Source organism: Anastrepha ludens, chromosome 3 (assembly GCF_028408465.1).
Source record: "Anastrepha ludens isolate Willacy chromosome 3, idAnaLude1.1, whole genome shotgun sequence".
In the NCBI taxonomy this organism is placed as follows: Eukaryota; Metazoa; Arthropoda; class Insecta; order Diptera; family Tephritidae; genus Anastrepha; species Anastrepha ludens.
The window spans coordinates 60832265-60857458 of NC_071499.1; the positions used below are offsets into that span (position 1 = coordinate 60832265).

General features: G+C 35.5%; 1 protein-coding gene across 1 annotated transcript; it reads left to right on the plus strand.

Annotated features, from left to right (window-relative positions):
- Positions 1-7617: 7617 nt before the first annotated feature.
- LOC128858063 (jerky protein homolog-like) lies at positions 7618-8504 on the plus strand. The gene has a single exon (XM_054093997.1). The coding sequence runs from the start codon at positions 7805-7807 to the stop codon at positions 8474-8476; it is 672 nt and encodes a 223-aa protein (XP_053949972.1). The 5' UTR covers positions 7618-7804; the 3' UTR covers positions 8477-8504.
- Positions 8505-25194: the final 16690 nt, after the last annotated feature.

Below are 25194 nucleotides of genomic sequence, written 5' to 3' on the forward strand. Positions count from 1 at the left end.
GAACCTCAACCGATTTCAAGATATTATGGAATTAAGAATAGCTTTAGATTCACAACAGGAAATCTAACATCTAATTTTGGTCTGATTTAACAACTTGTTAAACTTAGTAAATAAAGTACTCCAATAGAACTTGCAGGAGGCGATTAAGTATCTCGGAGTCATGCTCTACTCTCCACACGAAGCTAAGTTTCAAGCATCATCTGGCAGCATTTGAGTGTACAGCAACGGCTACCAATAGCGCACTCACAAGAAATCTGCCTAACATACGAGTAGGTGGCCAGAAAGGAGAGAGGCGACGACTCATATCAATTGAGTCGGGCTCTAGATATTCTGATATACGTAGCGCCGATATGGGCTGAAGCCAAACACAGCCATATGCCGGAGGTGGTTCGTACCCACAGAAGAACAGACAAGCGCTTATTGAACGATAATTTCCGTTGTTGCGAGAAAGATACCAATTAACATCCATGCGATGGAGTTATATCGCCTATATGGAGTGAAAGGAGTGAAACCGCCGGTAGCGGAAAGAACCCGATCGGTGGCCGAATGGCAAAGAAGTCAACCATAGGCCGGTGGGCATACAAATTCATACCACATCTTGAAGGATGAATGAGTAGGAAGCTTGGCGATATCGACTACTATCTAACTCAGATACTCACTAGATACGGTTGCTTTCTGGAATACCTACATCATTTCCAGCTGGTCGACAACCCTTTTCCCCAGTTGCTCGAATACAGTTGAGAGCGCAGCACATGCGGCCTTCCACTGCAAACGTTTTAGTGAAGAACGAGCTAAGAACTGGAGAAGATATTCGAACATCTGTTGTCCTTATACTTATATATTATACAATATCTCGCTTTCTTTTTTTTAGTTTTTTTAATCCAACAGCAGATATAGACGCTTAAGTCAAACACTCACTGCTGTATACAACAGAAAATAAGACAAGAGTTTGATAGTATCGGACTATTGCACATTCTCCGATGTTTCAGTTCCTCCACAACTGCTTATGAACGCTGTGAGAAGAGTGGATACTATCGGTGGCGTAAGGTCACCATCCCCGTACAGGAGCAGAGCGTGGACGCAGGTATCTTTTGTGTCAATAGATATAAACGCGGCTCCACCTTGACGAAAATGCTAACGCAGTTCCAGAGTGGAAATCAGGCGAAGAAACAAGGACCTACAGGTTCTGGGGGCAGAAAGATGAAATCGCCAAACATGTGCTGACATCGTGCTGACATCGTTCCCCGCATAAGCGGGAAAAGCGTGAGTAAATATATTTTATCAGAGAAGGAAGTAAAACTTCATAAAATAATAAAATTTACAATCATAGTTAATAAAAAAATTAAATAGGACAAATACTGAAATTTAGTGAGGAAGTTCGGCTCAAAAAAATACTCTAAATGCAACAAGGGGGCCCTTCAGCAGGTCCAAACAGCTGCTCCTTCTTTTTGTGGCGTACGCCTTGATGTTGTTCCATAAATGAAGGGACCTACAGTTTGAAGCCGACTCCGAACGCTCGTAGGTTTGCCATTGCCTGCCAAGGGGCGCCCGCTATTACATAGAAACAACTTTTTCTATCCCTTGGTGTTCGAAGCTATACACTTCCGGAAGGTAATCACGCACCAACCCATTTGGCTACGGTGGTCGCCATCCTCTCATAACAGTACAAAACAAAAAAATATATAACAATCAGCACGTACCAGACTTTTCTGCCAGAACGTGGCTTTGGACGTGAATTCAACATATTTCTATTATAGCTAACGACCTGAATTCCCAAGTAGCTTTATAAAATTTAATTTGCTATCGATTTACGGGTATAACCTTTAAAAAAGGATCCTCGAACACGACGAAAAAAGGTCAGACCCGGGTGCCAAACCGAAAGTTTTAAAAAAGGTGTTCAACGCAAAGTTAAGGTGGCCCAAAGTTTTGCTTAATTTTTGAAAATATTTTCGCCTGGCGGTGTTGCGCATTTTCTTCATTTAACGAAGTCACAGGCTTTTATGTTTTTTGTACATTTCATACTAAAACTTAAAGGGCTTTAAAACTGCGTTTTCGAATTTGGAATTTTTATGAAAGTTTTCGAATTTTTATTAAACTTGTGGAAAGTTTTAAACCATCATTTTATATAATATATATTTTTGTGTATATTACAATATATATTATATTTTTAGAAAAACACTAAAAGAAAAGAAAGAAAGGAAAAAAAATCTAAAAGAAATAAGAAATATTGCGTGTCTAATTAGCTGTCAACTGCTGTTAGTACATCTCTCTAGTGGGTGACCAAAATATTCTATCTTAATAACAGTAAATGTGAAATCAATTTAAGTGTATCGCCATCAACAAAACCTACAGTACACTTCAATCAAAATCACTTCCGCTTCACTGGATTTGACGCATATGCGAAACATGTGGCATGCCTTACGCGCTTCAAGTAATTCGATTGAGGCGACTAGGCGCTTGATGTTTGCTGTTCATTTAAGTTGTTCGCCACACCACACTGCACTTACTTTTGCCGCGTTTGAGGCACTTTTTCCATTAGGTTTCTTTCACGTACCTTTTTTTCCGCATTTTTTTTCCGGCTGCGCTTACTTGAAGTTTTTACAACTTCCCGCCAATTGGCTATGGGGGCGTGTCTGTGGTCACCGCATGGCTCCTGCCACCATTGCACGTGCCTTGCCACTTGATAGCTTTTACAAGAACATACACACATACACGAGTTTGTATGTATGAGTTTATGGCGACCACTTCCGGCTGGCTGTCGGCCGCTAACAAAAGCAACGCCCGCACAAGGAAATTGAGGAGCAAATGTAATGGAATAGTAAAAGAAAAAGATGGATTTTACCTTGCAAACTACATGAAACAAAGCAGCGAAAATAATGTTGCTACATGAAAAAGCGTAAAAAAACAATAGCATAAGACATAGTTTTTTCCAGTATTTTGATTTACTTTGCCAAAGCATTTCCGTGGAAACAAACTTTCTTCTCTTCCGCTTTAATATTTATTTATAAGTGTGTTCACGAACATACTTTGCGCTCGAGTGCAGAAGTTTCCGCAATTCGTCTAAATAAAAACTTATGAAATTTGTATGATGAAAATGCTTCTTTCTCCGTTTTTTTGTTATTTATACTAAGGACAGCAAATCGAGGTGTGCCACGCCACGCCGAGCCTGGTCACGATTCAATACAACTGCACTTCACCTATTTCTAAACCATAAGGTTTGCTTTTTTGTTTCTTTTGTTTTTTATGCTCCTCATATTTGTATTATTGTTTTTTAGATTTGTATTTGACTTGTTTTTGGAAGCTGCCATCTTGACGTGCGCAATAAATTTCAGAAGTCTATGGCTTTTATTTCTGTGAGTGTTTAGATAGTGTAACTGCGAGGACATACTTGCCTTTCTAGTGCATTCGGCATTTATACTCGTAACTAACTACCTCAGGGAAAGAATTATGCGGGCATTTTTATTCTAACCCATTTCTTCTTTCTTCGAGAAGGTTAACTCGCTATATTATTGGCATGTGGCAACATCAATCTTTTGGGCAGCGTACGTTCCCTCAGTAAGAAAAAAAATGCTTACTTTGATTAACAGTTATTTTGAAGTTTAATCAAAATAGTAAAATAGAAAATTAAAATAAACCAACTTTTTGTTGAATTGTTGATCATAAAGCAGTTTGTGAGAAAGAAATTTTTATATTGAAATTGAAAAAACGGTGATGTGAAGATGAGATTAGATTGGGTTAACCTGGCTGGGTTAAGCTGGCTTTGGCCACATGGCCCAAAAATAAAGATGTGATGGAGCAAAGCTTGGACCTGGCCGCTACTCGTAGTGGTGCATAGCAATCAAACTTTTCCTACAGCACTGCTCAGGGGATTTTAACAAAGATTTTATTTTTACATGTTTTCACAATTCTATTGAAAGAATTGATGTGTCCATAATCATCATCATTTGCAATGCGAATTTCAACAAAAAAATAGCAGCATGAGTAAAGAGACATATTTTCACCTAAACGAATACTTTAACAAGCAAAGCTGCCACACAAAAAAAAATTCGCACCAAGGATGGAAAGGCCAATCGTGAAACAAATTGGTGAAAAACAGCAGTGCAGCGTTATGCTGGAAACAGTCACCGACGTAAAACCAGTCCCCTGTCAGCTGTTACGATCAAACTAATGAGAACCCCGTGTAAATGAAAATTACTTCCTTCCGTATCGTAGTAGCGTAGATTTTATCGCAGGATTTTTGAAAATTCCCGTAGAACCCTGTCAGCTGGTTGCTCTCTCACCGCACGGTGTTGCCAAGCAGTACATTTCGAAATCATTTACAAAATAAACTTAAAAAATTTTAATTTTTATTAAAATAATTAATAAATTAATTAATAAATTAAAATACAATTGAAAATTTATAGTGTCGCATTTGAATAGTGGCAAACAAAAACCCAGCTGCAGTCCATCAAAAAGGGAAACGATTTCACAAGAATATGACCTGAAAAATGTAATTTTATTAATGCGCAGTAGGCTACAATGATGGAAGTATTGTTGATAGCTGGAAATAATTTTGAGACTGTGCGGATTATAACGTCTTTTTTTAATTGTTTTTTTTTTTTTTGCTAAATAAATTTATATATTAGGTGCGCAACTAAGTGTTCGCTGTTCTTTTAATGAAAAGACAACTTTATGCTGAAAAAATGCTTTCAAGTGAATCATTGAAAGTATTGCCCATCGCTGGCTACTACTTTTTCCGGAGCAAGCTATTTTTTGGTGTCTTCATATGAATGGAACTGCTGGTCAGCTAGACCATGTGTCATCGATCGGAATAGGCGATAATCGGACGGCGCAATATCTGCATGCTCTTCTTGCGTTTGACACTGATCCTCATTGAGCAATGCCTCCAATTCAACGTCTTCGAAAGTTTTTGGCCTTCCTTCACACGGACGCCTTCCTTTGATGCGACGGAACCAATCTCGCTTTACTTAAAGCAGCATCTCCATAAACTTTTTGTAGCTCTCGATGCGCTTCGGTCGAAGTTTTTTTCGCATGAAGAAACGAGGAAAATCAACAATTTCCGCAAATGACGATTATTCGGCACAAAATTAGACATTTTCACAAAACCAAAAGGATATGATACCAAAATACAACACTAATGCGTCGAAGCAGTTTCTTTACGATATGTCTGAGCTTGGTTTATGACACTTAGGTTATGTCAGAATCGACTAGCCCACACTGCTGGCGGCATCTATTGACAAACAGCGAGAACTTAGTTGTGCACCTAATAGATAACATAGATATCTTTTTTCTCATAAATGGCAGAAAAATAGAATAAGTTTGTTTTGTTTTAAAAATAAAAGAATAAGTACGTGCATTATTTTCGAAATCCACTATAAACATTTTTCATATGAAAAGATTTGTGAAAGAAACTGTATATCATGAATCATCTGTTCCTTTTTTTCTTCTGTATTCGTGTACAAATTGGCATAAAAATAATGAAGTGAAACCTCACAGCCGACCCACAATTCGTAGCAAAGTATACAAATAGTTGTATACAATTTTCAAAAACAATCGTAAAACCCCAAACTTTTCCAAATTAATTACTATAAAAACATAAAAACTCTTAAAATTGTTTTATTCGGAAGCAATAAACACTTGAAGCCAATTAAAAGAGAAATTTCGTCCTAAGATATGTATTGTGTAGCAACCGAGCTTTTTGGAGGCTAATATTGTGAAAAGCAAAGACACTGAATTCGTTCAATAATTACAAACTTTATTTATTACGAAAAGACAGGCAGGTTGGAGGTAGCTCGTGCTGTCTAATTGGCGATAAAAAAACGAATGATTAAAATTATGAACTGGAGAAGGGAAGTGACCTGCTGGCACCCATGCATAGGGCGAAATGCGAGCAGTGTGCAATAGCAACAAATATTACTGATTTACATCAAAATGCCGCTTTGTTTCTCCTTCGAGAAGCTACTGCTTCGCAGAGCAGCAAGTTACATGTACTATATGTAAGAATGTGTGTATATATAAAAGCATATGTATGCAGGTGAGAGCGAAGCCGCTGAGTTGCTATGAAACGTTGACTTCGCTGCTTACGATTGTTTCGCTGTTCGCTTGAATTGCGTAACCAAACATATTTTAGTTGGAGGGAAAAGAAATCCATTACTTTTGCTTAAAATTTTTGCGCAAATGACTTAAAACTATTATTATTATTATTATGTATATTAAAATATAATTAAAATATTATATACAGTAGAATTCCGATTATCCGGATTCCAATTATCCGGACATTCGATTATCCGGATTTTTTTTCGTCAAAAAAAAAAAATTTTTTTTTATAATTTTTTTATGTTTTAACATTTTTTAAAGTTAAATTATTATGTAGTTTTAATTTTGTGATTGTAATATTTTTAATAAATTAAGTAATTTACCAAAAAACAAAAGGGCTTCGGAGATAAATTTTAATTGTCACTTGCACCAATGTTATAAAATAAATTACATATTTCTAAAAATATTTTTTCATTTAATAATAAATACATAATATTGATGAAAAGTAAACTTGAATTTCTAGACTATAATTTATTATTAATATTTTTTATGTTATCTAAATTTTGAATGTGTAGAATGTGTAGAAACTATAGCATTTGCAAGTGCGTTTTTCGTCGAGTTTAAGAACGTTATCCCGTCCTCTGTAGATTTCACTTGACCGAGACGCATGCGGATACCGCGTTCTTCGGCGTGTACAAACTTGTATACAAACAGCGGTTAAATTTTCGTCGCGTTTTCCAATCTTTATATATTTTTTATGTCTAAGTGATTTGTTTTAGTGTTTCGCGTACAGTTTTTGCGTAAAATGTCTTCTAAAAGAAAACGTGTTGTGCTTTCAATCACAGATAAAGTGAAAATAATTGAACAATTAAACAAAGGAGTGTCTAATAAATTTTTGGCTGAAACTTATAATGTAGGAACATCGACTATTTCGGATTTAAAGAAAAACAGTTCTGCAATTTTAAAATTTGCTTCTAATTTGCAATTTGAGGATGGAAGTCCATCTAGAAAAAATATGAAAACTGCTGAAAATAAAGAACTTGAACAGGCAATGTTTAAATGGTTTTTACAGCAGCGTTCAATTGGAAATCCTCTTTCTGGACCTATTCTTTGTGAAAAAGCAAACATTTTTGCTGAGAAGATGGATAATTTGTCCGAATTTAAAGCGAGTGACGGTTGGCTGCGTAATTTTAAGGCTCGGCACGGCATTCGAGAGCTCGATTTGTGTGGAGAAAAGCTTTCTGCCGATAATACTGCAGCAGAAAAGTTTATTGAGGAATTTAAAACGAAAATTGAAAATTACGATCCTGAATTTGTTTTTAATGCGGATGAAACAGGCCTCAATTGGAAGGCACTACCTCGTAAAACTTTAGCTTCAAAGAGAGAAACAAGTGCTCCTGGTCACAAAGTTAGCAAAGATCGCGTGACAGTTCTTACTTGTGCCAATTCAACAGGCAATCATCGGCTTCCATTACTCTTAATTGGCAAATCCAAAAACCCAAGAGCTTTTAAAAACGTTAAAAAGCTTCCAGTTGTTTATAAAAACCAAAATAAAGCATAGATGACTTCTGCATTGTTTACGGAATGGTTTGATGACGTTTTTATTCCAGATGTTAAAACGTATCAAAAGAAAATAAATAAAAAGGGGAATGTATTGCTTTTGCTGGACAATGCACCTACTCATCCTTCAGAAAGTTTACTTGAGAGAGAAAATGGTCGTTTCAAAGCTCTTTTTCTGCCACCTAATGTGACCAGTTTGCTACAACCTATGGATCAAGGCATCATTGAATGCATGAAACGACTTTACAAAAAACAACTGCTTCGTAAGCTACTGTTAGCCGATGAAAATGAAGAAGGTACTCTAATATATCATAAAAACATTAACATAAAAGATTGCTGCTACATGGTAGCTGATGCATGGACTTCCGTAAAGGCGATAACTTTGAAGAGGGCTTGGAATAAAATAAATGGAATTTCAACACAACAGCAAATACAGGAAGAAAAAGAAAATGCAGAATTGAAGAACAACGAGGAAAGTGATAAAGATACTGATTCAATGTCTACGGAAAACCTGCAGAATATGATTACAAAAGTTCCAGGCTGTTCCGAGTGCAATGTAGAGGATATCGAATATTGGTTACATTCTGATTCAATAGATCCTGGGTTCCAATTATTGAGTGACGATGAAATTATTCAGAGTACAAAAGAAGAATCATACCCAGTGGACACAGAAGATGACAATGATTCTACATTTGAATTAGAAGCTGGACCTTCTGCAAGTGAGGCGTTTGCTTGTTTTGAGACTGCCTTAAATTGGATGGAACGACAATCTGAATGCGACCATGTAGACCTTCTTGTCGTCAAGCGCTTGAAAGATCTAGCTGCTAAAAAGCGAGTTTCTTCATTAAAACAGCGTACATTGACAGAAATGTTTAAATAAAATTATTTTCTTTAATATCTAAAGTTAAATGAAGTAAAGTGAGTAAGTTCTTTTATTCTATTAAGTTATGATTAAGTAAAGCGAGTTTGTTCATTAATACACTTACATTGACAAAAATGTTAAAATAAAATTATTTTTTCAATTAATCTTACTTGCTTCATTGCTTAATAAGTAAAGTGATTTTAATGTTCTTATTAATGCTTTATTTCCCTATATATATAGCTTTTTTGGTCAAATCCGATTATCCGGATTTCCGATTATCCGGATCGAGTCTGGTCCCAATTGATCCGGATAATTGGAATTCTACTGTAATCTAATAGCTAGAACTTCCAGGGCGATCGGCTTTTTCTAAACTATTTTATGGTCGATTTTTAGCTTCTGGGCTACTAATATGCCGGTCAGTTTCGATTATTTCTGTGATTTTATCAACATTTGCGAGATTTTCTTTAACAACAAAAATGTCTAAACGAAGTCGACGATAAATAGCATTCACAATTCCAGCGAGCTGACTTGCATTTTCGCCTTTTCGCTTTTATCAAAGAAAAGCTGTATAAGGAAAAAGTACCGAATTGTCTCTTTGTTGACTTCCATTGCTAACACCTTGGAACTCAGAACTGAATGGAACAAACAAAAAACAGCAAACGATTTTTTTTATGTAAAATATCACCTTGGCAAGGATCAGAAACTTTAAATTGTTTGATCGATAAATTGTTGGACCGATCGAGACATCGATCAGTACAGGCACCTACCGAGAAAATAACAGATTTCTTTTTTCCTAAACTAATATAATTTTTGAACTGGCTCATACATCTTTATCTGCTGCCTTTTAATTTTACGCTATCCCTAGTACACCTAGAATAAGTGAGTAATAGTAAATCCTTTTTCATAACTTCATTAAACCTTTTAACACCTTTAAATTTTTTTAATTCCTGCATTGTTTCCGACTCTCTGGCACGAATTTTTTGCTTCATTATTTTCCACAGATTGTCTATGGGTTGGATGTTAGGATTGTTTCCTGAATGGTTCCTAAATTGAATACCCAATTCTTCTGTGAATTTTTGGATGTGTGAGAAGAAAACATATCAAATTACAAAAATAATAATAACACTGTACAACAACAACAAAACATACCAAGAACTTTACAATGACTCATGGGAAAGAAACTAACGAATAATATCAGATTCTAGCTTAGATCCAAGCGGTGGAGGTGCTTTCATTTTTAGGCTTAAGGTATATACCTTGTGAGCCCGAAAAAATGGACGATTGTCATAATTTTTTTTAAATATGTTTTAGAACTTTTATTCAAATGAGGCATATATCATACTGAAGGGTAACTCTCGAAGAATACATTTTGGTGTTTTTATTTAAAAAAATGTTATTATTTATTGTTGATATCGCCCCTCCCCCGAAACACCGTTTTTTAGAAGAGGCTTGCGATGATCACGGTGGCGCATGAGCAGCTCAACTGAAATCAAAAAAATTAAATGATTATTGTAGAAAAATGTTTTTTAGTGAATCTGAACGGTTTATTTACCGAAAAAAACATCAAAAAAAACGATTTTTGAAAAAAGTTTATACAAATCGGTTTTTGATAAATACTGATCACCGCGACGATAATTTTCAAAAAACGCGACTTCGAGATAATCGCTTCTAAAATTTTGCGTGCACTTCTCGTTCCAAGAAAGGTCGCGCGCTTCCACGGTCTGTAACTTTCGTTCTAGTGCTCCGATCTTTATGATTTTTTGAAGTTATATTTTTAAGATGATGTACTTTTAGAATATGCCATAAAAAAAATTTCGATTTTTTAGTCCAACACAAGGTATATAACCCCTTAAGCGGCGTTCGAGTTAACAAAATTATTATATCTGACACATAAAATGTATTCAACAATGGAATCGTGCGTGCATAGTTTTTTCGATACTATTATCCTTATAGGTACTTTATTCACAACATTCATATGCGCATTTTTGGCAACTTTCAGTAAAGTAGGAAAAAATGTGTAATGGCTTTAAATGTGGCAAAAAAATTTCCTCATAAAATTGTAGCATTACTGATTTCGGCTTTACTAAATATATAATATATTCACCCACTATTCCACGAAACAAAATGAACTTTTTATAAATAAATAAAATTTAGGCGCCATCTCTTCGGAGATACTCAAAAATTCGAGGAATTCGGTTTATGTTTTTGATTTTAAAAATTTGAAGTTTCTGAGAAATAGAATTTTGCTTGAAAACAATTAAATTTTCCACGAAATATATTTAGCTTCATACTAAGGCAGGTAAATTTACAACCTACCCTTAGATTGTGCGTAGTATGCCACAAGGCACACCAAATGCTGTCGCGTACTCTTTCCTCGAAGTTTGCTAGTTTATTAGACTCGTATGAATTCATTTTTTTTATTATTTATTTAAACATATACATACATGCATGCATGCGCACATCTACTTTTTTTTTAATTTGAACACACAAAGTTTCGTTGTTCCCCACTCCAGACGACATAAATTTCACGCAAATCATCATCATAAAATTGTTGTTGCGATGGCGACAGCTGGGGCATGCGGTCGAATCACTGCTTGCGTGCTAATTTTCAATACTCTTCAATGCTCTGCACTTGTCAGCAAAGCAACTAGAGTACAAATGTTATTTCACAATAAAAAACGCATAAGGCGAAAATCTTGCTTTTGTGGAAAAACGATTTAGTTATTCGTGTATTATTTATATAAGTAAGAGGTCAGTCTATATTTTTAATTCGTACTTTTTAAAAACATTTTCAGACCAGTAACTATTTGGTTTTGTTTGAAAGAAACTCGTTAGCGCATACATATTGGATACTTCCCAAGTGAAGTTCATCAATTATTGCTTGTAACCGGAGACCTGTCCGCAAAAGCGGCTATTCACTTCTCTTCTTCAAAAAAGGCAACATGTGTTAGTACATACATCTGGGTTCACAATAGTAGCAGCGCGTTTTGATTATTTATTTATTTTCTATTTAATTTCCTTATAAAAATATGATTCATATTACAACAAAAGCCATATAACTGAAAGTTCCAAAGTTCGCAGAAAATTTTGAAAATTTCCACAATGCATTCCAATCTGGCTTCAGACGTTAAAAAAGCTGCATCACTGAAATCTTCACCATTTCCGATGGCTTGAGTATTGAGTAACACTGAAATATAAACTGTGGTTGTTGTGATAAATAAATAAAAACAAAATTAAAATAAACAAATAAAATATAAATAAAAAAATAGATAAAATAAGAACGCGCATCATAAAATCAAATCATCAAATTTCTAAATTTTTATTCAGAATCATGGATGACGAATCTTGACTCCAAACTCCACTGGATGACGAAGAGATATCCACGGAATCAGCCTTACACCTTGTCGTAGGGACTGTGGAAAAATCTCTGGAAGGCAAACAATTCACCTTGGCGGCCTTCATAGATATAGAAAGTGCTTTTAATAACATCAGGGCGGAGTCAATTATCCATGCGTTAAATAGATTAGATGTGGAAAAACCTATCTGTCTCTGGATCTCGTCCTTGCTTGGCTGCAGGGAAGTTAATGCGGTCGCAAGAGGGGCTAAACTCACCAGATTCGCTCACAGGGGTACGCCGCAGGGTGGTGTCCTCTCGCCCCCACTTTGGCTAGTTACTATTGACGAAGTTCTGATAATGCTAAATAAGGGTGGCGTTAAGGTAGTAGCACCTGTTCTCAGTTGCTGGGCTGCCAACTGCGGTCTTCGAGTCAACTTTGGCAAAACGGAGCTGGTGCTATTTACCAGAAAATATAAACCTCCACCCTTTTGACCTACCAAATTAAACAACCACGTTCTGCTGCTCTCATCGGAAGTTAGGTACCTTGGAGTGACACTTGACTCCAAACTCCATTCGAAGCTACACATTGAAAATCGAGTAAAGAAGGGCAGAATAGCCTTGTACTTCTGCAAATCTATATTCGGTAAATAAAGGGGGCTCAAGCCACAGGTCATGCTGTGGATGTACAACACAGTGGTTGTGCCAATTTTAACGTATAGCTGCCTAGTTTGGTGGGAAGCTCTTCGGAAGGGCTATAATAACACTAAACTGGAAAGCGTTGAAAAGACTGCATGCATTGGCATCACCGGAGCAATTAAACTTGCCACAGTGCATTAACATTTTCTCCGATAGTCAAGCCGCGATTAAGGCTCTGACGACGCCATGGTGCAGAACGAAATTTGTAAACTGTAAGGAGGAGATTGAATCTCTTGGGTAGCAGGTAACGTTTCTTTCACACACACGCGGAAAAGCTAGGGTTGCCATTTAACCGCCATTGCAGAAGATCCAATCAATCTCCTCCATTATATCAACACCTCTGGCTGGATGTAGATATCTGTCTGTGGGAGGACTCATAATGGTATCAAAACGGCATTTTAGTGCTACTTGCGGAGTGCCAGACCGGCACTTCAGCCATTTCACCTACCTACATACTTGGATGACGAAATATTTCCGGGTCCACTTGGTAGTGGCATGCAAGGGAATTAAAAAGCAGATAAATTAGCGAGAGAGGACGCTATCACTCGCCTCCCTCTTCATATGGAGATTGTTAGCGAACCCCTGCCAACCTACAAACTGCGTGGTGCAAGTAGCAATATCACTTCAGCCAAAACTAGATGGGTTGATAGTCTGACATGTACTGGCACAAAAAGAATTTGGACAGAATGGGACGTTAAGCGCGCAAAGGCGCCTACTCTATCTTAGTAGTAACACAAGCCATTATCTTCTAGGTCGGCATGCTCAAAGATTGAATTTACATTTTTTCGACTATTGCAGAAGATACAATAATGAGGAGGAGGAAGATTCTTCTTTTTCACTACCTTACGTGGCAGTTACTTTGGCTCATTGTTCGTGTATGATACTGACGAACTTATCCATACAAATAAATGTCAGCCAATTCAATGGGTTTGCACGTGAACAAAAATGATTTAACGAGGAATAGCAAATAAGCTGCTAATGTGGTACTACAATGGATCGGTAACGGTTTGAGTGATTTGGTTTAACAACCAACTCCCACTTAGATCTACCTATTCACCATAACATTTGCAGCCCATTCATTTTTCTGCATTTTCTGTAATGGATGCTCATTTTTATATGGAGAAAATGTTTTAGACCAACAACAACAAAATAAAAATAGTCAAAATTCAATACGTCTTTTAGATCACTTCCACTTAGACCTTAGTATTACACCAAAATTCCATGAACAAAATATTTGTGAAAATTTTAAGAAGTTCGAAATTTTGTTGATTTTTTTTTTATTTTGTACAAAGTTTGAAATTTTACTATACATGGTTTTTGGTGTAGTGTAAATTATAATTGAAAAAAAAAAAAAATCAAAAATTGTGTACAAATTTATTTACAAAAAATGTTTATAATTAAAAAAATTAAATATTTACAAGCAACTTTGTTTAAAGATATTTAATTTCATTAAATGCAAAATAAAACGATGAAGTAAAATTTAAATATAGTAAATTAAATATTCAAAACTAAAACTCAGAATTTTTTTATAAAGTCTTTTTAAAAAGTTTAAAATTTTGTTTTTTTTTTTAATTTTTAACAAAGTTTGTAACATTAAATTATATGATTTTTGTTAAGGTATAAATTATATTTAAAAATTAGAAAATTAGAAAAAAATTTATTTAAAATTTAAACAAATTTAAATAAATAAATTTTAAATATTTTTTTTTTAAATTGGTATAAAAAAATATACAAAATAATAAATATTCGAAACTCAAGCACAGAATTTTTCTGAAAAGTCTCCTTGAAAAGTTTGAAATTTTTTTTTTAATTTTGAACAAAGTTTGTAACATTGAATTATAGGGTTGTTGTTGAACAAAGTTTGTACCACTGAATTATATGGTTTTTGTTGTAGCATAAATTATATTTAAAACAAAATTCTAAAAATTTTTTTTTTAATTGTATAAAAAAATATAGAAAATAGTAAATATTCAAAACTCAGACTCAGAATTTTTCTGAAAAATCTCCTTAAAAAGTTTGAAATTTGGTAATTTTTTTTTAAATTTTGAACAAAGTTTGTAACATTGATTTTGAACATTAAATTAACATTGAATTTTTAAGGTATAAGTTATATTTAAATATTAGAAAATTAGAAAAAAAACGTTATTTAAAATTTAAATAAAAAAATTTTAAATATTTTTTTTTTCAATTGGTATGAAAAAATATACATAATAATAAATATTTGAAACTCAAGCACAGAATTTTTCTGAAAAGTCTCCTTGAAAAGTTTGAATTTTTTTTTTTAATTTTGAACAAAATTTGTTACATTGAATTATAGGGTTTTTGTTGTAGTATAAACTATATTAAAACAATTCTAAATTAGAATTTTTTTGTTATAAATTTGTATAGAAAAATATACAAAATAGTAAATATTTGAAACTCAAACTCAGAATTTTTCTGAAAAGTCTCTTGAAAAAGTGTGAAATTTTGTTGAATTTTTTAAATTTTGAACAAAGTTTGTACAACTGAGTTATATGGTTTTTTTTTAATTGTATAAAAAAATATATAGAAAATAGTCAATATTCAAAACTCAAACTCAGAATTATTTTGAAAAGTCTTTTTAAAAAGTGTGAAATTTTTTAAAATTTTGAACAAAGTTTGTACCACTGAATTATATGGTTTTTGTTGTGGCATAAATTATATTTAAAAAAAATTTAAATAAGAAAAAAATTTTTTTTTTATTAAAAAGTATTTTTTTATGTGTGTAAAAAAATTAGTATTACTAAAAACCCAAAAAAAAAGAATTAAAAATTTTTTTTTTTTAATTTAATTTGTAAAAAATTTTAAATTTAAAATTTAATTTTTTTTAATAAAATTTTTTTTTTATTTTATAAAATATAAATAAACCGTCAAAACGCAATATGACACGCTACTTTTATTATCAACAGAGATGTACCTACACATACATATGTTTGTATGTATGCATGTATTATAAATTTTCATTACACGCGTATGTCTGCTACTGCACTCCACAAGTATGTATGCTTGAAATATTTTAATGGTCAAAATATGCTTGAATATTAACATTTTTATGATGGAATAAATTCCTGTTTTGAGTTTCTTTCAATTGTCTACAAAGTACTGGTATTGTATCAAAAACGGGTGGCATATGTGTATGTGTGTGTGTGTGTCTCACTCATTTCATCCTTACATACATACAACCACAATTTGTTAGAAAATTTGTGTTCAAATTTGAGCAATAATTTTATGTGGCAATAAAGAATGTTTACGCATAATACTCAAACAACAAAGTCTTGTCGTAAGTGGAAAGAAGTAAACAGTTGCCTTTGTAATAAGGCATATTTAGTTGCATTGCAGCTTCTTTAACAAGCATTGTTGTTTTATTTTATTTTTTCCTTCATACGTTTAAACAATTTTCTAAGTAAAACCTATACTCCTACGATGGAACAACAACAATTCAAAGCATGCTTTCTTCACAAAGCAAGTTTTCGAGCGAAAGTTATTTCGAGCGGCAGACCATTCAACAGAGGAGCGAGCATAGGCAACGGACTTCTTCAAAGGGCGCTTTTATAACTTTTTAAACATTTATTAGCAGCACACACAAATTTTGATGCTTGTTTTAAGAGTGTGTAGGTTTGTTAGTATGTGCATTAGGGTGATGCCTTATGTATGAGAAAATTAAATTTGTCACACAAATATTTTCTTTTTGTCTGAATCAATAAATCAGTAGCAGAGCTGACTTGTTTTATACCTGAAATAAAATAATAGGAAATAAATTAAGTGTCTTAAATCGGACGCAAACTTTGCAGAAAAATATTTCTAGAGTCACGCAATCGCCAAAGTATTAAAATAACTGTACTTATGGTAATTGGTCCGAAATTTCGACGCTTTTTCATGAATCTTTTTTAAAATGAAAATAAAATGCGATCGTTTTAAAGTTTTTACATGTTTTTATTGGTGCTTTGAAGTATATAAAAAAATTTTTAAAGCTAATTTTATATTAATTTGCTTAAAATTTTTGACGTCAAAGTGGAGCCCTTAAAAAAAAGATGAGTTGGTTCGGGGAAACACACAGCCTTCTAAAGTCATCTGAAATAAAAAAAAATCAAAGTGATTATTATTCTGTAGACTTTATTTTAGGTCTCGAATTTAAAATATACATGAAAATAAAAAACAAAAACAAAATGGCGGACTTGTGAAAAAAGTTCTCAAAATCTAATTTTTTTCTTCTTAAAAATTGATTAAATTAAATAGTTTATTATTAAAAAATTAAATGTTTTAAAGGTCTGGGATCTAGATATGTGTATCTAGAATAACGGGTTAAATTTTTAATCAAATCGGTTAAATAGTTTTGAGTCCCTGAAATTTCAAAAACATGGTTTTGAGAAAAACGCATTTAAAGTTTCGACAACAGCTGCTGCTGGCATGCCACACGCTTTCATACACGCTACGGCACGCGCTCTTATTTTAGCTATAACTTTAAAAATAATTAAAATTTCTGTCTGAAATTTTTGTAATATATTTGTAAGATGTTTTTCTTCCGAAAAATTAAAAAAAAAAATCGATTTTTATTGAACCCGTCACACCGGGCTACTACCTTATAACTTCAAAATTGTTTGATTTGCGATGATAGAAGAAGACATGCCATTTGATAAGATGTGATATTGTGACATACACCCTTAACTTTCAAATAAATATTTTTTGCCTGACAGGCACCTCGTGAAATCAAAATTGTCATCCTACCCATGTGACAGTTGTATGCAACTGCCTCTCTTCCAAAATAAAAGAATAAAGAATTCAGTGAAAAATGTTCAAGTTTTTATTGCATTAGTAATCGTGTGGTTTCGCAATTATGAATGAAAAATTAAATAACGTACAGCTGTCCACAACGACCGCGATTGCAGAGCTCGATTCATTTCATCCATTAAAATGTTCAATCACTTCTTAACAAATTGCGTGTCTATTTTGCTAATCACATCGCTGATTTTGAGTTTTAATTCTATTAAACCATATTTTTTTGTTAAATTGCCATTTTGTTGACCAACCTATCAAGAAGTTTGATCATCATCTTTTATAGCACTTCAGCTCTTTGTAAGCCTTAGTTTCCTCCATAATTCTTCTCCCTGCATCTCGGTCCATAGACTGTCCACGACAGTTGGTCACTCCTATGCTTCTTAGATCGTCCTCAACGTCATCTACACATCTTTCCCGCGGTCGCCCTGTTCGCTTTTCACCAATCATGCGCGCATCTAGAACTTTGCGAGATATTTTTTCATGTAACATTCTGCAAACGTGTCCTAGCCATTGGATACGCTGCGATTTGGCAAACCGCACAACGTTTTTCCCTTGCAGGAATTCCTCTAGATCTCTGAAATATCTGATGCGTTAGAGCCCATGTTCTTTCCGTACTGGACCCAGTATTCTTCTTTCCAATACACTTAATTGTTTATTGTATCCGCTTTCACTGTCCCCGTTTCGCATTCGTACGTTGCCCCTGATCGGATCAGTGTTTTATATAGGTTGGCAAAAAAGTCTTGCAGTATTTCCTCAAGCTTGTCTTTGCAAGCGCGTAGTTCTAGTTGTATTCGTCGCATCGGCTCACGCTAGAGCTTTTTGGAAAGCTCTTTTCACGTGCTAACACGTGTTTGATTAATTGATGTTTGCTTTTATTCGTTTGTGAGTTATAGCGTCGCAAACATGGAGCATATTTTACAGTACTACTACGATAAAGGCAAAAATGCATCTCATGCTGCCAATAAAATTTGTGCAGTTTATGGACCCGATACAGTTTCCATTTCCACTGCACAACGATGGTTTCAACGTTTTCGTTCTGGTGCAGAGGTGATCGAAGATGCGCCACGGTCCGGAAGACCTGTCGTCGAAAATTGCGATAAAATCGCTGAATTGATCGAAAGAGACCGGCATAGTAGCAGCCGTAGCATCGGCCAAGAGCTGGGCATGAGTCATCAAACCGTTATAAACCATTTGAAGAAGCTTGGATTCAAAAAGAAGCTCGATGTATGGGTGCCACACGACTTGACGCAAAAAAACCTTTTTGCCCGTATGGATGCGGATGGTGACTGGCGATGAAAAGTGGGTCCCTTACGACAACGTGAAGTGCAAACGGTCATGGTCGAAAAGCGGTGAAGCTGCCCAGACGGTGGCCAAGCCTGGATTGACGGCCAGGAAGGTTCTTCTGTGTGTTTGGTGGGATTGGCAGGGAATCATCCACTCTGAGCTGCTCCCCTATGGCCAAATGCTCAATTCGGACCTGTACTGCCAACAACTGGACCGCTTGAATGCAGCACTCATGCAGAAGAGGCCATCTTTGATCAACAGAGGCCGAATTGTCTTCCATCAGGACAACGCCAGGCCACACACATCTTTGGTGACGCGCCAGAAGCTCCAGGAGCTCCGATGGGAGGTTCTTTTGCATCCACCGTATAGTCCGGATCTCGCACCAAGTGATTACCACCTATTTCTGTCCATGGCGAACGAGCTTGGTAGTCGGAAGTTGTCCTCAAGAGAGTCCTGTGAAAATTGGCTCTCCGAGTTTTTTGACAATAGGGAAGCGAACTTCTATAAGAGGGGCATTATGAAGTTGGCATCTCGTTGGGAACTCGTCATCGAACAAAACGGCGCATATTTGACTTAAATCGCATTATTATAACCAATTTTATGAACAATTGAAAATTCAATAAAAATACCGCAAGACTTTTTGGCCAACCTATATTTTGATTTTGTTTTTTTTTTTCCTACTTAAGAGTCTGCTTTCTAATAATTTAATGCCCTGATTGCAACCTGTACACCGTCTTGGTTAGCAATCGTTGTATCATCTGTTTTACTGAGAAGCAGTCCGAGGTATTTAATTTCATCCATTATGAATTTTTAATATCATGATCGCCTATTCTAAGACCTGGCGCTTTTCTCAAGCTGTTAAATCTTGCGAGATACTTTGCTTTATTTTCGTTGATCTTGAGTCCGAAGAATTTTGCCTTTAGTCGTAGTGCTTGAAATACTTCTATGAAAACATTTATATTTCTCTCGAAGATGAGCAGGTCAACAGCAAAGCCACATATTTGCGAAATACATCGCCCTTCTTACTTTAGTCCTGATTCCTTTGTCTTGTATAAGCTCTTTGGAAGGATCTCAGCGAGGGTTAAACTTACCAGCAAATCCATTTTTTTCGGTATTCCTTGCATGCGTAGCACGTATTCAATTTTGCCTCTTTCAATACTATCAAATGCATTCAGAAAATCCATAAAGATTTCAAATATTTCGCAAACTATAAAGCTTTGGTCGGTAGTTGACCTTCCACTCCTAAAATCAGATTGGTACTCGCCTAATATTTGGCGGCCGCCGTAGCCGAATGGGTTGGTGCGTGACTACCATTCGGAATTCACAGAGAGAAAGTCGGTTCGAATCTCGGTGAAAACACCAAAATTAAGAAAAACATTTTTCTAATAGCGGTCGCCCCTCGGCAAGCAATGGCAAACCTCCGAGAGTATTTCTGCCATGAAAAAGCTCCTCATAAAAATATCTGCCATTCGGAGTCAGCTTGAAACTGTAGGTCCCTCCATTTGTGGAACAACATCAAGACGCACACCACAAATAGGAGGAGGAGCTCGGCCAAACACCCAATAAGGGTGTACGCGCCAATTATATATATAATCCCATGTGGTTCCCAGTGGAATCTATTACGCCTCAAACAGCTTTTAATGCCTCAGAGAATAATAAGGCAAAAGATAGGAAGTATTTTGTACAATCTTAATATTATCTTTATTATAATTTTCACCCTGATAAGGCTCTGCCTATGATTCCCACTAAAAATATGCGCCGTGTAAAAAGAAGTCAGTTGTGCCCGAACTTGCGACACTTTTCCACTTGTTACAACTGCATGTTTGTAGAGAAAAAAGTATAAAAGTTTGTAAAAAAAATATTTATATTTGAAGAAAGACTTTTGTGTATTTGTTATTTGTAGCGCTATTCGCCTCTTTGTTGTAAATAGTTTGCTGAAGTAGAAGTAGTTTCCCATTTCCATTTCCATTTTCATAAACACTCGAGTGCTTTTCTACTCATATGTATCTATGCACCACTACTACTGCAGCTCCAATTATTTGGATTGTTTGTTGTTGAAATTTTTCATTTTCCTTTGTATTTCATTATTTGTTCTGTATTCTTTTATTTTATTTTTGTTTTGTGCTTCATTTATATAATTCCCTTTTCTATCAGCTTTGAACTTCATTTCCGACTTTTGGGAACATTTGTAGACTGCGAAGCATATGCATCTGTACACATAGGTCTCATGCGCTTGTTTGTGTGTATACTTTTCCAAGTGCTCGCATTCATATCTTCGCATTACAATTGCTTGTAAGCTCTTAAAAATGCTTTTGTTACGCTACTTAGTTTTCCCCTTTCTATTGCCTCACTTTATTCTTCAGGGCGAATTTTTTTTCGTCCTGCGCGTTTGCTTTCTTTTTTAATAAATTAAAATGTCAACATGATAAATGAAGGCTCATACATTTTTATGACTAGCTGTGTACATACATGTGAACATACAAACTTACATACGTTTGCAATTCTACAAAAAGTAGTTGCATATACTCCACTGATATCTTAGAAAAAATGTACGCAACAACTCATGCCAACACCCAGCAGAGAGAATTTGGATTTATCCGACAAAATTCTGGTTTTGAACTAGCGTACTAGTACCGGAATTGGGAGCTCTATTAGCCAAGACTTACACTTAACTTATTTTTCATAGAAACATAAAGGTTGTTACCCAGCACGTCACACAGTGGAGATTTTTCGGAACATTTTGTTAATAAATGGATAGAGGATCCAATTTTTGAACAATTTTAATAATTACTGTTTTTAAATTATCTAAATGATGTTGGCTTCTCTAGGATTTTTGAACAAACTCGGTCGAAAGATACGCATTGTGCGTCATCACATTTGCACCAGAATTATATCCTATTTTTTTATTGAGTATGAGAGGGAATGAAGAAAAAGTGTTTTTTAATAGCGGCCGCCCCTAGGCAGGCAATGGCAAACCTCAGCATGTATTTCTGCCATTAAAAAGCTCTTCATAAAAATATCTGCCGTTCGGAGTTGGCTTGAAACTGTTGGCCCCTCCATTTGTGGAACAACATCAAGACGCACACCACAAATAGGAGGAGGAGCTCGGCCAAACACCCAAAAATGGTGTACTCGCCAATTATATTATATATATATATATATATATGAGAATAAGTTTCCACCCTTTCTTAGCCAAAGTTACGAATTATTTAAGAAATTTCTTCTTACATATTATATTGTAATTAATTATGTGAAATATGTGCGATTGGAAGCTACAACTTGACTCCATCTTCCAGGTAGCATACGGATTCCTCTGACGAAAAATTTGAGCTCTTTTGACTTGATCCATTCATTGGGCCGGTTTGCGAAGCTCTCGTAAGAAGTGAATCGCTCTCCAATAAGGGCTGACTGCATTGATAGGAATAGGTAATACGAAAGTGCAGTGTCTAGGAAGTACGGCTGGTGGGGCAAGATTTTCCAATTCAGTCCTTCCAAATATTTCTGGAACGATTTGGGAACGTGTGGCCTAGCGTTGTCATGCAGCAAAATCAGTTTGTCATGTCTACCGTTCCATTCTGCACGCTTTCCTTTGAGTGCCCGATTCAAAGCATTAGCTGCAGTTGGTAACGAGCGCCAGTGATGATTTCAGATGGTTTAAGGAGATCATAATAGATGACATCGTTCTGATCCCACCAGATGGACAAAATAACCGTTGAAACATGAGTATTTTTTTCCGCTGTCGATGGACCGGTCTCGCCTGGCAGGCTCCAACTTTTTCGACGCTTATCGTTGTCACAATAGATCAATTTTTCATCGCCAGTGACAACCTTTTCTTTTCTGTCGTTCAAGAACCGTGTCACACATCACCAAACGTCTCTCGATATCCCTCTCCTTCAATTAATGTGGTACCGAGTTACCTGCTTCCTGGACCATTCCTATCGCATCTAATTCGTAAATATTGATCAATGTACGACACGTTTCAGCTGCACTTTTCATGAAAAGGTAATACTGAAGCCTGAATAATGAAGTTTTCTCGGGACGAACCTAGACATTTTTGACGTCAGATAAAAAGAGATCTTTACGCTTCAAACAAATGTCAACTACTGCTATCGAAACTTCACATATTAACCTTCAAATCACCAGTATATTACTAGAGCGAACACAAAAATAGTATCAGCAGCGCCACCTCTTTCACGAGGGTTATTCCCATACTGATAAAATAGGTGCAAAAAAATTCTTTGGCATAACTTGCAATTTCTTCATATGTTTTTCTCTTCAGTTTCATTGAGCTCGATAAATATATAAATAATTTGCGCTTGCATCCTCTATTTGGTATTTGCCCAATCTTCTCCTCCAATCTTTGTTGTACGTCGTGATGCTTTTCCTCAAATCAAAGAAGGAGCTTTTTCATGGCAGAAACACACTCCGAGATTTATTATTGCTTGTCGTGCGGAAAACGGTATTAGAAAAAAGTGTTTCTATCATTTGATGTTATGTTCGCGGATTTCGTACCTGTGCATTTTCAAAAGGTAGTCCGCGTCCAATCCATCCAATTCTCCTAACAGGAAATAATCCCTACCTTCTGATACACCATTCTAACTCTAAACCTTGCATTCTTCTCTTCCTCAGCTAAACAATACTTTTAAAAGATACACATTTATGGTAAATATATTCGTCGTAAGAAGCCTGGACCTAATAACTTGACAACATACTGTATAAGTAGTTTTTAACTATAAACATTTGTGAAGGCTTATTGAATTAAGAAGAAATAATACATATGGTAGCATTATTTCCTCGGCGTTCTTAATTTACGTAACTTAAGAATCAATAATCTATAGCTCTCTAAGTTGCTTAATCATTTGTTCATATTTCCCATTCCACAGGTTACTCTTAAGCCTGTTAATTTACGTTTAAGTCTGAAGTAATTATAATAGGACTATGAATAAGTTCGTGCGGTTTTACAACAGATGGCGTAACTTGATTATTATTCCATCGATCCACATTTCCAAACATTCATTGGAGAGCTACTGTCGTAAGGCACAAACGTCAGTATAAGTTTTTTATTTGAAGCGTAAACAACAATATTTTTACCACACTTGAAAATGTCGAATTTCGTGCCAAATAATGTGTTTTTGCGGGGAATTCTTCTTCATTATTTTAATATGAAGAAAAAAGCAGCCGAAAGTCATCGTATCTTGGTGGAAGTTTATGGTGAGCATGCTCTATCTGAGCGAACGTGCCAGAAGTGGTTTGCACGCTTTAAAAGTGGTGATTTTGGCTTGGAAGACGAAGAACGCGAGGGTGCGCCGCCAAAGTTCATGGATACCGAATTGGAGGAATTGCTCGATCAAGATCCGGCTCAAACGCAAGAAGAGGTTGCAAAAACTTTGGGAGTTGATCAATCAACCATTTCCAAACGTTTAAAAGCCATGGGAATGATCCGAAAGGTAGGCCATTGGGTGCCGTATGAATTGAAGCCAAGAGACGTTGAACGCCGTTTTATGGCATGCGAACAACTGCTTCAACGGCACAAAAGAAAGGGTTTTTTGCATCGAATTGTGACTGGCGATGAAAAGTGGGTCCATTACGACAATCCAAAACGTCGGGCAACGTATGGATACCCTGGCCATGCTTCAACATCGACGTCGGCGCAGAATATTCATGGCCTGAAGGTTATGCTGTGTATCTGGTGGGACCAGCTGGGTGTTGTGTATTATGAGCTACTGAAACCGAATGAAACGATTACGGGGGATGTCTACCGACGACAATTGATGCGTTTGAGCCGAGCACTGCGAGAAAAACGGCCGCAATACGCCGATAGACACGACAAAGTTATTTTGCAACATGACAATGCTCGGCCACATGTTGCACAAGTGGTCAAAACATACTTAGAAACGCTCAAATGGGATGTCCTACCCCACCCGCCGTATAGTCCAGACCTTGCGCCATCCGATTACTATCTCTTCCGATCGATGCAACATGGCCTGGCTGACCAGCACTTCCGTAATTACGATGAAGTCAAAAAATGGATCGATTCGTGGATTGCGGCAAAACCGACCGAATTTTTCACAAAGGGAATCCGTGAATTGCCAGAAAGATGGGAAAAAGTAGTAGTAAGCGATGGACAATATTTTGAATATTAAATTTGTAACCATTTTACGTCAATAAAGTTTCAAATTTCGAAAAAAACCGCACGAACTTATTCATAGTCCTATTATGATACTATAAATTCCACAGATATATATATATATACATATATTTTCATATTTAGTAAAAAAGTTATTCAAAAAGAAAATTAGTAAATATTGCTGCATATATTAGGTGGACGAAAACAATAGACAATCTCGTCCGCCTTTCATAAATGGTGATGCGGCAGACTGAACATTTTATTAAGAAGTGAAGAAAACTTGTGGTGGTGATGTCAAATATAGAAAAACATTTATGAAAAATTTATTAAAAAATTATTACATAAAATGGCAACTTTTATGCACAAATTGCAATTCCGCCCGGACAGTTCTTTACTATAGCTAATAAGACGTAAAGTTTCCCAATAATTTTCCCAATTATTTTAATAATGTGAATTAGAAAACTGCAAAAAGGTCATAATTTCGAAACGCTATCAAGC